This window comes from Ictalurus furcatus, chromosome 20, assembly GCF_023375685.1.
Source record: "Ictalurus furcatus strain D&B chromosome 20, Billie_1.0, whole genome shotgun sequence".
NCBI lineage: Eukaryota > Metazoa > Chordata > Actinopteri > Siluriformes > Ictaluridae > Ictalurus > Ictalurus furcatus.
The window spans coordinates 10,702,467-10,717,937 of NC_071274.1; the positions used below are offsets into that span (position 1 = coordinate 10,702,467).

At 42.8% G+C, this 15,471-nt stretch overlaps 1 protein-coding gene across 2 annotated transcripts in view; it reads left to right on the top strand.

The window, feature by feature from the left end:
* Window positions 1-15,471, top strand: part of atp1a2a (ATPase Na+/K+ transporting subunit alpha 2a) — a 94,886-nt gene that overhangs the window by 16,428 nt on the left and 62,987 nt on the right. For both annotated transcript variants that reach the window (XM_053651038.1, XM_053651039.1), the window contains exons 6-8: window positions 15-149; window positions 506-623; window positions 12,962-13,230. In XM_053651038.1, coding sequence (XP_053507013.1) covers window positions 15-149; window positions 506-623; window positions 12,962-13,230 — 522 coding nt within the window. The remainder of the gene's footprint in view (window positions 1-14; window positions 150-505; window positions 624-12,961; window positions 13,231-15,471) is intronic.

Here is a 15,471-nt window from a genome sequence, read left to right on the forward strand (position 1 = left end):
TCACTGATTTATAGCAAGCTTTAGTGATCCGTGAGGGTGAGAAGAAACAGATTAATGCAGAGGAGGTGGTTCTGGGAGATCTGGTGGAAATAAAGGGGGGTGATCGCATTCCGGCTGACCTACGGTTTATCTCTTCCAGTGGCTGCAAGGTATGAGAGAATGAGAGAGGCTGAGTAGATTCAAAGACAGAGAAAGAAAAAAAAATGTCTTCACTGCCATCAAACTACAAACTACAAAATGTATTTGTGCCTTTTAATTGCTTAGTATTACAGAAGTGTTATGAGAATAAAATAACTTTATTAGCTAAAGTTTGAAATAGAGATATAAAAAACTCACCAACACCTACCATTAGCCACCTAACATCACTTCTCTAGGTGAACAACTTCTGTTCTGGAAACAAACTCCATACTGAGAATAAAACATTATTATTATTATCATTATTATTATTAATATTAATATTATTATTATTATTATTAATTTATGCTTGATGCTTCTTCTCATTCAGGTAGACAATTCCTCTCTGACAGGAGAGTCTGAGCCTCAAACCCGTTCTCCAGACTGCACTCATGAAAACCCTCTTGAGTCCAGAAACATTGGCTTCTTCTCTACTAACTGTGTGGAGGGTGAGAGATTCAATCAGCTGTTTGTACATGTATCTGTTCATTTGCTAACTAGAAGTAACTTCAACTGGAATAGTCACTGTAACACTCGCTATTGGTGCGGCAGAAATGACGAAGGCGGACAGGCTTGGGATAACTCAAAAGGCACTATATGGGTGGCTGTGGCTCAGGTGGTAGAGAGGGTTGTCCACTAATCGTAGGGTTGGCGGATGAATTCCCGGCAAACATGACTCCACATACCGAAGTGTCCTTGGGCAAGACACTGAACCCCAAGTTGCTTCCAATGGCAAGTTAGTGCCTTGCATAGCAGCTCTGCTACCATTGGTGTTTGAATGTGTGTGTGAATGAGACACAGGGTAAAGCGCTTTGGATAAAAGCGCTATATAAGTGCAGACCATTTGACCATTTACTATGTTTTCTCTTTGACTTTTCAGCTTATTTTATTCACACACATGGCTTCGTGCTGGTCTGTCTGTCTGTCTGTCTGTCTGTCTCTCTCATCTGGCACTCGTCTTTTATGTTGATTTTAAAAACCTTATGCTCACATATAAGGCACTGCATGGTCTGGCCCCTCAGTATCTGTCTGCGCTTTTAACTTTATATACACCCAAGCGTCATTTGCGCTCCTCTCAAGCTGGTTTAGTGGCTGTCCCACAGACACGGTTGCGATCTGTAGGGGACAGGGCTTGCATACAACTTTATCTCAAGGTTCCACAATTTTGCCTTCTACTGACCAAAATCCGAAGTATTTCCAAACGGGGCTTTTTAGATTGCTTTTTAAATCACTCTCTCTGCAGCTCTCTGCGACTGATTTAGGCTATGAACTCTCTGCCATCATTACCACACAGTTGTTGTTGTATTATTCACTCATTTTAGCTTGACCTACATGAAAGTGATGTTGTGTGACTCCTGTCCGTCATGCAGTGCATTCAGTGCAGTAGTCTAGGCCCAACTTGCAAGAAAGACAGCTGCGGTAGTGTTGCTTTTTTCACCCCCTGCTTTTTCTCCCCAATTTTCAATTGTGAAAATTGAATATTAATTTTCACAATTTAATGCCTGTTTATTTTTTACAATAAATATAATGTTACTTTTTATTACATTTTATTACTTTTTTTTTATTATTATTATTTTTTTTAGAATATTCACAGACAGCCCTAGATTAGGATTAGAAATCTAAAAACTTACCTGCACTGATAACTTGAATTAGTCTTCTACACAGAATGGGTGGCAGAATTCCATCGACATCCTCAGTCTTGACAAAGCTCCGGTCATCTACACAGTTCACTCCAATCACCTCCAGTCTACCCATGAGTGAGTCCATCAGATCATTACTGAGTGATGGCACAGCTTTCCAAACTAATTCCAAGTAATTCCAACAAGCTCAGGCACCCAGCTGTTTTTTTTTTCCTCAGCAAAAGTAGGACAGTTGTTTCCCTTTTGATAACAATGCTTGCTATTTTCCCTAACTGTAGCCATCTTTTGGTATATCTCAGTAAGACAAGCATACCATTTGAATATGAAGTGACTCTAACTTGGATTTAAAAAAATAAATAAATAAATAAAATAATTTGACCTGATACATCTTTTGAAATAGCTATGCTTACTTTCAAAGCACATGGTCCAAGTATATATGAGCAGACCAAACCGTAAACTTAAGTCAGCATAGTGAAGCAGATAGTGGTGTTTTGGTCTAAGATTTACATGTGGGAATAACACTTGCCTCATTTCCACATACTCCTTATCAGTACCTTCATGTAAGCAATCTGAGAAACAGAAAGTCTAGGTGCACAGACAAATTCAACTAACTTCCTCAGAAGAAGTACCAGCTGCCATATAGCACTGTCAGTTTCTTCAATTCTGTCATGCACTGAAATAGCCTCAATAACAAGAACTCCCTTGTTGGGAATAGCATTTGGCTTGTGGCTGCTTTCACCAGGAAATGATTTGAGTCGGTCATTTAGTGACTTGTAACTGAACCACTTTTTCATTTTAATTAGGATCTGTAAACACATTGCTATGTCACAATTAACAAACCCCTCAAACAGGTTATGTGCAAGACAGGGTGGCAGTCCAGGCTGACACAAGTCGAAATTAAACAGTTTGTTGAAAACACTGTTGCCTTTAATGCCCTGACACATGGCCACTTCAGGGTGATGCTCCAAATACTACACAGAGTCATTATAACCAGCAGGATCTCTATGAGGAACAAATGTGAGACGGTTGGACAAAAATAAATTACACAGAAATTACACATTTCTACAGAAATGCTCACCACAGCTGAAATTTTCTGTAAAGTCGCCAATCATGTGGAGCCCAGGTTATCTCCCATTGTGCATGCGACAATACCTGTATATATTTTACCCTCAAAAGAAATGCCCTTTACCTCCAGCTCATACAATTCTGACACAAGCTTACTGAAACCTTTATCCATTCCAAAATATTTACACTCTTTCTCTAGACAGAGCAGTACCAACTGTATTTGATCAACATTTGATTGGTTGTGTGAATAGAAATTTCCCAGAGTGAAGTAGACAGTTAAAACTTTGTGCTTTTCTTGGCAGATCCAAGAGGATTAGCCACCTCAAAAGCATCTTGAAAACGTATCACCTTTAAAGAATCTGGGTCTAACGCAAACATAGCATTAAATCTAATGACATGCCCATCAGTGAAATCACAGAATGTACCATCTTCAACAAGGAGACGTTTAAAACTCTGTTGAGCTGCACTACCCACTTTTAGCATTGCTCTGAGGCTTTCCAGTACTGGAATGTAATGATAGTGCCTCTTCTGCCCTCTATCATTGTACCCACATGTGATTTCAACAGGCTGAACATAGTTATAGTGCGTCTTGTAATATTGCAGCCTTTGATGGTGCGTAGTTAAAGTCCCATTTGCATGTAAGGCCTTGTGCATAGGGCTCTGCACTTTTCCCAAGATATCTTAATGTCTCTGTTGGAACACCATACTGTTCAAGTTCTTGAGATAGCACATTCATTGTATACTCCTGTTGAATATCCTGAAGTTTTAATTTCATTTGATATCTCTCTAATTGTGGAGGCTGGGACTAAATACTTTCCCTGCAATCCCAAGTAAAACAGAGCTAGATTCTCTGTGTAGGTATTTTGCACTTTATCACTCCCACCATCTTTACTTTGGTCTGCAACAATCACATCAATTTCTTCAGGTACATTCTCTGCAACATGTGCTCCCTCACCTCAGACTGTTCTGCAACTTTGCATAGATGAACAGGTGCTATCTGGGTGACATTCCACCCTCTATGCTATCTTGAAATATGAGATGAAAAGGATGTCTTTAGGTAAAAAGTCTTAGAACACCATCAAAAGTTTGTTACAATAAGATCACTTGTATATGGCTATTCAAGTGAGACACAAGCCCTTTAACATCTGCATATTCTCTGCTGCAAAAATTCAATGAACACTTTAACTGTACAGACACACACTGGTTCAAAGTTTGTCTGGTCCTTGTGCCTGGGTGTGTTTGTGACATATGAACAGCAAAGCAATTGAATGAGGAAAACCTTCTTCCACAATCTTTATGGCCACATAAGAAAAACACATTGTTTACATGTCTGTGTGACCAAGCAAAGTTGACTCAGATGCTTCTGGACAAAGATCAGGTTGTGAGGGGATGAAGGAGGGATGATTGCTATGCCTTGACAAACTCTCATATGCAACTCAGATTGAATTTATGGCTTCGATACAAGTGTAACATGCTGAGAAACAGATGCTGAAAATTAATATATTTTATTCAGAAAGAAAATGTAAACTTTAGTGTTAATAGATTAGCATGGCTCTGGATCCATCTCCCTCTCAAATCAGAGCCAGCTAGGCTAGCATCTGAGCTAGGTCAGCAACAGCCTCAACCGCAGCCTCACCTGACTGAGCCGTTTCAGGTCAAGATCATCACATGAATACTAAGATGTAATATGACAGCACCACCACTGTTGAAGGCGTTAAACTGACATACACATTGCATTGCATTTCATATATTTTATCACAGCTACTCAACAATGTCACCACAGTAATATGACACATGCTTAAAACGATCCACTCAGCATTACATAAACCCCCATTGCCAACAATCAAAAGTTAATCAAAGTGAGGACACATACTGTATGCAGTCATAGTATCTCCGCAAATATCAACTAAATCTTCCAACATGTGACGATATGCATGCGATGATAAATGTGCCGGGTCCGAAATTAATTTGCCAAACAAGTCAGATAGCAACTAATTAACATTACTTAAACAGTTTATGTAACATTTGCAGTCATTCAATACAGTACCAAACTTTATGTTGGCTATGTTAATATAGTAGAAGAACTTGCCACGGCAGTCCAACTTTGCAACCTTGTTGGGAAAACAGACTGCAGAAGTGTGAGGAAGGTTTCTCCAACTCCAAAATCTGAATAAAACTTAAAAATAAGACCAAGTGCGACCAGCATGTGTGATGGCGTCTGCCTCTTGCACCTTTCGTGGTTAGCGGGGGTTCTTGATATCACAATACAATGTGTAATTCAAAATACGGGTAAAACACCTGTGAAAAATCAATACATAAAATTCCTTCATATTAATATAGTACACTGACCCCTATTTTTACAGACTTTTCTTAGAGTGTAGGTATGATGTTCTTTTTGTGGAATTTGGTGTTCCTTTTCAAAGGGAACGCTGTGGGAGCACCCTTGCGAGTGACCGGTATCTGAAGCTTGTGTAAAATCATGCCTAATTTATAGGCCTGCCATGATCAGGTGACGAGGTAATTAAGCACGTCGTGTGATATATAAACGACACCTGTGAACCACACCGTCAACCTTATTATCTTCAGCAAGACTGCATGTCAGTCGTTTGTGTAACAAAAACAAAAAGACTCTTCATTTCCTCTCTATCTTTTCTCAAAATCTCTGGACTTTTCTATCCCTTTAAAAAAAGAGAAGAAGAAAAAAGAATGAGCGAGAGAGAAAAGTATAAGTTAGAGCATTCAGGAAGTGTGTTTCATCAAGGGGAGGACTGCTCACTTTCTGTGTGAAGTGCCTATGGGTAGAGCACGCCATGGCAGCCATCAAGAGGTTTGACTGTGTGCACTGTAACGCCTTACATTAGGCAGCTCCACTCGCGACTCGCTCTCTTCTCGGAAGCCGAAGCGAGTTGGGTTTCAGAGCCTCACGGATCTGGGCAGCCGCTGCCGAGGCAGCTGGCCGTCTCAGGTCCGGGGGATCTCATATGGATCTGGAAGAGGAGCACTGCTCTATCTTTTGCCCTGTCTTCTGGGTCCGGCTCTCCGCTGGATTTTGGAAAGCCAAAAAAAATAAATAATAACACACACAAAAATTAAAAATAATAATTCCTTTATGACTTTGAGGAGCCAGAAGGGTGTGCTAAAAACTGAGAGCAGCAAATAAAGAGCTGTTTGAAGTGATTACTAAGTTTGGATTTTTTCACCTCAGTGAAAGTAAATCCCTCACACTGCAGAAAACTCCCCTTTTTTCCAGAAGTGCATGACAAAATATCAGGCTTCTGGGGGAAAACCATGCATGAGCTGTATTTATAACCACATGACGTCAGATTATTCGGCCATCGTGGGGAATAAACGGCATGGCTATTTAGCTATGCTGAAGGTGGAGGAGGTGCTTGCGAGCTACCTCTCTCCAACGACGGCGATAATTTAGGGGACCCGGCTTTGCCATCCATGTAAGGCCACTGTGGCATTGGTGGGAAAGGCCTATGCAGTAGTGGGTCTTGCTTGTGGGTCACTGCAGACAATGGAAGTGTTAACAAGCAGACCTGCTGAGGGAGCTCGACATATGGCGGCATTCAGCCAGTTCCTTCCCTGTTGTGTCGAGTTCACCCGGGCATCCATGAGTGGAGCCCGGGCCAGCACTAGTGCGAGGGAGATACAGAAGGTGAGTATGGCAGCCACCAGCCCCCGCAGACAGCCAGGGGTACCGGGTGGCCACAGTCGGGGCCTGCTACTAGACCTGATCTGAGAATGGTCATAAAGGGCAAGCAGACAAAGAGGAGCGGTCCTGAGGGGGCATGGAGGGACGTATCAGGGGACATGAGGTTGTTAGGGCAGTTATCCCCCAGTGTTACTGTAGGGCCTCCCATAGCCAAGGCTGTCCCAAGTTTTCTGTGTTCTTTGGTCAGCGAGCTGTCACAGGGCAACAAAAGTCTGATGCTTTCCCTCCAGTCGAATCTGGAAAAGTTAACGTCATTAAAAGACCATCTGGCAGCATGGAAACTACTGCCAAATGTGTCTCCATGGGTTCTGTCTACCGTAGAAAAGGGTTACCGGGTCCAGTTCAGAGCTCGACCCCCCCAGTTCAGAGGTATGCTCACCACAGTAGTCAGCACAGACCAGAGCCCGACGTTAGTGCAGGAAGTAAGATCCCTCTTGGACAAAGGGGCCATAGAACATGTACCCCGTTCCCTGAAGGAAGGAGGTTTTACAGCCATTATTTCCTGGTCTGAAAAAAATAGAGGCATATGCGGCCAATTTTAGATCTGCGTCATCTGAACTGTATTCTTCGGACATACAGGTTCAAGATGCTGAAGCCCAAACTTATCGTTCCACAGATTCAGTTTGAGGACTGGTTTGTGACGATCGATCTAAAAGGTGAATATTTCCGCATAGAAATATCGCTAGCTTTATCCCCTCACACCTTCACAAAGTGCATGGATGTCACTCTGGCTCCATTGTGACTCCAGGGCATCCGTGTACTAAACTACCTGGACGACTGGTTAATTCTAGCACGATCCAGGGAACTGGCGGTTCAACATCGAGATGTTTTTTCTCGGCCACATGAAGAGCTTGGGGCACAGGTTGAACCTCAGAAAAGTATGCTTTCCCCAGTGCAGTGGACAACTTTTCTAGGGGTTATAAGTATTCTACTATGATGAGGGCATTTCTATCCCCAACATGCATAGGGTCAATCCTATCAACACTGAGCAAGATAAAGCTGGATCTTGGGAGACTTTTTGGAGCTTATGGGCCTATTGCACAGGAGACTGCTCAGTGGTGGCTGAGAAGTTGGGGGTTTCGTCCAAGGACGAAACCTACGAGAGTAATCAGTGTCACGCAGCAATGCCTACGTGCTCTGAGAATTTGAGTGTCCCTGGTTTCTAGCCTTGGGTCACACTCACGGTCTCTGGAGCGGCCCTCATCTGGAGCAGCATATAAATTGCCTAGAAATTTCTAGCACTGAAATTCCTCCTTCCTCAATTGAGAGGTCACCATGTGTTTACAGTCAACACAGCGGTGGTCTCATATATTGATCACCAGAGAGGATTTGTCTGCGCCCCCTGTTCAGGCAGGCACAACTAATTCTTCTCTGGGTAGAAGGAAAGTTTGTCAGTGAGTGCAATGTACATTCTGGGAATATTGGGGCAGACATCCTGTTGAGGCAGGGGCTGAGGCCCAGGAATTGGTGGCTCCATCCACAAGTGGTGGAGTCCATATGGCGAGGTTTGGCCAAGCGGGACTGCTTGTGTTCGCCTCCGAGGAAACAACACACGGCCCGCTGGGCTGGAGAGCCATGGTGCACATGTGGCCAAGGTCACATCTGTACATGTTTCCCCCGATCGCTCTGCTCCCACAAGTTCCAGTGAGAGTTCGACAGTCTATGTCTGCTGCTAGTAGCACCTAATTGTCCAGCTCGAATATGGTTCTCAGAGATAATATCCCTGCTAGATGGCACTCCTTGTGAGATTCCCATCCAGAGGGATCCACTGTAGACCCAGTGAACTGTGCAATAGCTACAGTCCTGGAGTTCTTACAAAAACATTTCTCAGCGGGGTGGGCTCCTTCTACAATCAGGGTTTATGTGGCTGCCATTTCGACCATCCACGCCCCTGTTGATGGAGCCTCTGTGGGGCAACTCTAACTTCGAGGTTCATGCATGGTGTCAGGCGGCTGAGGCCCATCTGCAGGCCGTGCATACCTTCCTGGGACCTTTCTGTGGTACTGGAAGGTCTGTCAGGGACCCCATTTGAGCCCTTAGAGTCAGCCTCTGAGAAGCTTCTGACTCTAAAGGTAGCTCTTCTGCTGGCCGGCCCTGACATCTCTCAAAAGAGTAGGAGATCTACAAGCTCTCTCTGTTGCCCCTTCCTGCCTTGACTTTGCCCCTGGATTAGTCAAGGCCTTCCTGTATCCTATGCCGGATTATATTCCTAAGGTGCCTACATCAGCTGTCCACCCTGTGGTGTTTCAGGCTTTCTGCCCTCCTCCATTCCCCACACCGGAACAAGAGAGGGCTCTCTGTACTTACGTCCACCGCTCCAGCCAGTGGCATAAGTCGGAGCAGCTGTTGGTCTGCTTTGGCAGCGACAGTAGAGGTGATACTGTGTCAAAGTAGCGCATCTCTAATTGGATAGTGGAAGCAATCTCTATTGCTTATGAGGCGGTCTCGCTACGCCTCTGGGCATAAGGGCTCATTCCACTAGGGTGGTCGCCTCCATGAAGGCTTTGTCCAAAGGGGTATCCTTACAGGATGTGTGTGCTGCTGCAGGGTGGTCTATGCCACACACATTTATTCATTATTAAAACCTGGATATTCATTCCACCCCGGGCTCAAGTGTCTTGCAGTGACCCTCGGGCTTGGGTCTTTTTGAACAGACCGTTCCTTCGGAGTGGGTATTCTCATTCCCATAGTGTTATGCTAAATGCAACGTCGAAGTTCCCTTTGAAAGGGAACGTCTGGGTTACTCATGTAACCCTGTTCCCTGAGAAGGGAACGAGACGTTGCATACCTTTGTCATACCAGGCAGGCCTGTGAATTGCATCTTTGCTTTAGATAATAGAGGCTGATGGCGCGGTTCACATGGGCCATATTTATATCACGCGACACGCTTAATTGCCACGTCACCTGATCATGGCTGGCCTATAAATAGGCATGATTTTACACAAGCTTCAGATGCCAGTCATGCACGAGAGGTGCTCCCATAGTGTTATGCTAAACACAACGTCTCGTTCCCTTCTCAGAGAACAGGGTTACATGCGTAATCCAGACGTTTTTCTGCCAGAGGACCTGGAAATTGTTTTGGGATACATGGCATCATGGATTCTATCAAATATCAACAGATATTAAACGAAAACCTGACTACCTCTGCCAGGAAGCTTAAAATGGGCCATGGCTGGATCTTCCAGGACTACAATGATCCAAAACCTACTTCAAAATCAAAACTGTCCAACAGTGGTGGGACTATGGCAAGGTGCAGATCAGACAGTTTTGTCAACAATACACTGTCAATGTCACTAAAGTGTTAACACAGTCTATGAAAAATCTAGAATCCGAGATTAACCACTTGCAAAAATTAGTGAGTATACAGGAGGTGAAGCATATTTAGAAACACTCTTTGCAAAAAAAAAAAAATTAATCGTTGGATTTACTGGAAGTCAAAGCACAGTGGGCTCTGGCCCATAGTGGGCAAATCAGTTGGATGCACCAACCAAATGTTTCTTCAGCCTAGAGAAAAAGAATGGTCAAAATAGGTTCATTCATGCCTTACGTTCAGAGGCTGGAGTACTATTGTCTGACCAAACAGATATCAGAAGGAGAGCAGTGGAGTTCTATAAAGAGCTATATAAGAGTGTGCTCTTTTGTAGGCATTGGAATTGACACTGGTTTTTTATGAAAATCTTTCCCAGCTGACAGAGGAAGCAAAATGCTGGCTTCAAAGGTGCGGTGAGTATGGCAGAACTGTATAAGGCTCTCCAAAGCATGGATCCCAGAAAGGCACCTGGAATCGATGTGATTCCAGTTGACTTTTATAAGTCCCTATAGAGGATGGGCTTTCAGTGCTTAATGAAAGCCTAGCTGGAGGCATACTGCCGGTGAGCTGTCAAAGAACTGTACTCACCCTTCTTCCAAATAAAGGTGACCTAACAGACATAACCAATTGGTACCCTGTCTCACTTCTTTGCAGCGATTATAAGCTACTCTCCAAGGTCTTAGCAAATAGAATGGGTGAAGTATTGGACCAGGTCATTCATCCAGACCAGACCTATTGTGTACCTGGCAGGACAATCTTTGATAACATCTTGTTAGTCCGAGATGTAATAGATACCACCAAAATGTTTAACATAGATTTTGGCTTGATTTCCTTAGATCAAGAGAAAGCATTTTACCAAGCTGAGCATGATTATTTATGGAAAGTTTTAGAAGTTCTTGGTTTTTGCAAAGATTTCATTGATCTGGTCATGGTTTTCTATAATGATGCTGAGAGTGTTCAAAAGATAAATGATGGATTATGCTCTCATTTTAAACTTTTTAGGGGCGTATGACAAGGTTGGTCATTGTCTGGAATGTTGTATTCCATAGCCATATAACATCTGTTACAACAGATCAGAACAAAAATATGTGGGGTTACGCATACTAAGTTGTATAAATAACATTCAGGTATCAGCATATGCTGATGATGTCATTGTTATCATAAAGAGACAAAGCAATGTCTTTGCTACTAAGTTTACTAGAAAGTTTTAGTTCCTTATCCTCTGCCAGAGTGAGAAGCATTATTGTTTAGGAACTGGTTACATGAGAAACCAAAATTTCCAGACGGTCTACTTTTGGGGAGATTGGGATTCAAGTACCTAGGTGTCTTTTTTGGGGATAAGGCGAACATAATGAGAAATTGGGAAGGAGGACTTGAAAAGATGAAGTGCCGTTTAGCAAAATGGAATTGGTTGATACCAAATTTATCATATAGGGGACAAGTTTTAATAGTTAATAATTTAGTGGTGTCATCCCTGTGGCACAAACTGGCCTGCTTGGACCCCCTTCAAGTTTCTTAAAAGAAATACAGACTGTCCTTGTAAATTTTTTTTTGGACAAATTACATTGGGTATCATAGTGTGTATTGTACTTGACAAGAGAAGAAGGTGGACAAGGGGTCATTCAATTGCAAAGCAGGACACCAACTTTTCGCTTGCAGTTTTTACAAAGAATACTTTATGAACCACTTTTGTTTTTTATACTTTTTTACGACCACTGCCTTGCTAAAGAAGCTGAGGGTGAAGGTGATGGACTGGCCAAGCATGTCTCCAGACCTAAACCCTATTGAGCATCTGTGGGGCATCCTCAAACAGAACGCGGAGGAGAACAAGGTTTCTAACCTCCACCAGATCCGTGATGTCGTCATGGAGGAGTGGAAGAGGACTCCAGTGGCAACCTGTGAAGCTCTGCTGAACTCCATGCCAAGAGGGTTAAGGCAGTGCCGGAAAATAATGGTGGCCACACAAAATATTGACACTTTGGGCCCAATTTGGACATTTTCACTTAGGGGTGTACTCACTTTTGTTGCCAGCAGTTTAGACATTAATGGCTATGTGTTGAGTTATTTTGAGGGGACAGCAAATTTACACTGTTACACAAGCTGTACACTCACTACTTTAGATTGTAGCAAAGTGTCATTTCTTCAGTGTAGTCACATGAAAAGATATAATCAAATATTTACAAAAATGTGAGGGGTGTACTCACTTTTGTGAGATACTGTACATAGCTCTTGAGAAACAGGCAAGCTTGTAACAGTGTTAACTTGAAGCAATCTGTTTATGCTTTGGAACAAGTGTCTGGGATTTCCTTGATTGTTTCCAATAGTCTGAGAGAAATAAGATGATCTTTCAGTCTCAGTTAATGCTCTGTAATCACCCAGAAGATCCTTCCATGCTTGATAGTAGACTCTAAGCCAGTAGGCACCATTTACGCTCCATTTTTCGACAAGCAGCCTTTCTAATGCACAGATCAGTTCAACCCAGCCTGTGATACAAAACAGGCCAGTAGGTGTTGGAGCACACAAAAAATTATGTTCAGGCAAAAGTAGAAACACTAAATTTGAGATGTAATTTGATAGCACTGATAACTACTTTTTACCATCTTCAAAGTATTACAGGTGATGTGATGTAGACTTCAATGCCCAGCACATGTTGACACATTTACAGGCTTGGGAAACACATTACCAGGTTCACATTTACAGGCTCAAAGAAAAAGTATTTGTTAATTTCACAGAAGACTTCTTACCGAAGTACGGGAGATGAGAATTATAGCAGCTTTCCCCAAAACTGGGAAATATAGTAATGCATTGTATCATTACTTGAATAAATCAGCACAGCAGATTAAATAGTATACCAATGTCATGATTAGAATACCTATGTCATGATTTAGTGTGAACCTTTGTTTATTAGACTGGACAACTGATCAAAAATGTCACTGGTCTCCTTTTAATGGCTTCCGTACTCATCCACACACACACACACAGATATAGTTACATATGTACTCTCTTAGATATGGGTATATTTGTTAATATATGTGTGTATGTTTGTGTCTGCAGGCACAGCCCGTGGCATTGTGATTGCAACAGGAGATTGTACAGTTATGGGGAGAATAGCGACTTTGGCTTCTGGTTTGGAGGTGGGCCAGACACCCATCAACCTGGAAATTGAGCACTTCATCCACATCATTACTGGCGTAGCTGTCTTTCTCGGTGTCTCGTTTTTTATCCTCTCACTCATCCTTGGCTACACATGGCTCGAGGCTGTCATCTTCCTTATTGGCATTATTGTTGCCAATGTGCCTGAAGGACTGTTAGCAACAGTCACAGTGAAGTATACATCCACATACACACACACACACACACACACACAGACACACATAGATAAATAAAGAACCAAAAGATCACCTTTACACAGATGCATGTACTCACCTTTCCTCCTTCATACAAAAACACACAAATAAACAAAAACAGATAGTCATAGACACAGAAATACTATGTATTTATGTAACTGTGCTTCTATGAATACTGCATAACTATCAGGACAGTAAAAATCACCTGGACACTTTCTTGTGCGTGTGCACATACATGCCAACACTTTCTTAACACGTTCATAAAGTCAGGTAGTGATGTATGATAATAATGAGTCTTTATTGATCAGATATATATGTGCACAGTGAAATTTTTTTCTTTGCATATCCCAACATGTTAGGAATCTGGGGTCAGAGTGTAGCGCCCCTGGAGCAGAGAGGGTTAAGGGCCTTGTTCAAGGGCCCAACAGTGGCAGCTTGGCAGTGCTGGGCTTGAATCCCTGACCTTCCAATCAGTAACCCAGAGCCTTAACCGCTAAGCCACCACTGCCGCACTACATGATTTAGGCTTTACAATCATCCAAGTCATCTCTGGATTGGTCTGTGCATCTTGCCTTAGCTGGTTGTCAGGTTCTGCCAGGGAGAACCATAATCGGTAATGTGTTGACTTGAATGGGTCCTGCCATTCAGGTGGATGTTACTTTGACATGTACCACATATGTAAGCATTGTTGCATACCAAGTACACCCTTTCATGGCAATGGTAACTTTGAAGCAACTAAAGGACTCTCTTACATTGTTAATATTCATGAGTCCACCATCAAGAGAACTCTGAACAACAATGGTGTGCATTACAGGGTTGCAAAGAGAAATCATCTGCTCTCCAAAAAGAACATTGCTGCCCATCAGCAGTTTGCTAACACTTATGTGGACAAGCCATAAGCCGCAAACCACAATACATGCTGACGTCTTTGCACCAGATACCACAGCACACCTTCAGAGGTCTTGTGGAGACCCTGCCTTGACATGTCAGTGCTGTTTTAATGCACAAGTGGGACCTACACAATATTAGGTGGGGGGTTTTAATGTTATGGCTGATCAGTGTACTGTATACACCATCTCGATGGTGTGTCCAATGCACCATTGTGCAGATGAGTTGCTGTCAGATGGGCTAACTCTGAATGGGCTTTGTAATGGGGTTAGGTGATATAGAAATGGGTTTGGTCGATATAGCTGAACGTCACAACATTGGGCCCTTCTTGCTGAGACAAGAACATATTTCCATCTGTGGAGTTTGGGGTCCAGCCACAGACTGATAACCCACATTTGTAAAGCCTGTAGTGCCTCCAGCAGGTAATCGAGGAATTTCTGCTGCAGATGCTGTCAAGAGTCCTAGCATCCTCAACAGAAGCTGTGGTGGCCTTGCTGAATTTGAATGGCAAGAATAAATCTGCTACACATAGGGGTGACAAGATAACAAGTATTCCCAAAGCATCTAGCTTCATGCCAATGCCACTGATGCCAGCATCAGTATCACTGAACATTCAGCAAAGGGAATGTCCACATAAGACGCTGTATTTTTAGAAGGTCAATTCCCAGGCAGTGCACATTACTATTGCTGTCTTTGCCTTGTAAGCAGCTCAGACATTGGTTGCAAGAGAAAAGAAGGGTCCATTGTGTTGAGGGAAAAACAATTCCAAGCAAGAAATTGCATATTAGATGAAATTCAGCTAACTTAGCAAACTCAGCACTGAGTAGCGGGAGTACGGTGAGGCATGTTATGATGATGGAAGCCTCTCAGCCATGCTAGTGGAATGTAGCCAGAAGCATGCTAGTCATAATACTTACCAAGGTAAAAGAAATGAGAAGAGGTTATCCACAGCTTTGGAGGACACAATACGTGTAGATTTAAATACAGTCACAAGCTGCAAAGTGCAAATACTAGTCCATTTCTCTATGTGACTTCGTCTTGGCATGTGTGCACACTCACACAAGAAGGTATGCAGGTGATTCTCACCATCCCTGGTGGTTAGGAGGGGGTTAATAGAACTGCTTTTTTCTCTCTTTTCTCTCTCTCTCTCTCTCTCTCTCTCTCTCTCTCTCTCTCACACACACACAAACACACACACACACACACACACACACTATGGCTGCTGGCCACTGTCACTGTGAAGAACTGTTTCTGAAGTACTCTTTTTGGCTTGCTTTGTTTCCATCTTTCTCTCTCTTTCTTTTCTATCTCTTTAACTCTCTCTTTCTC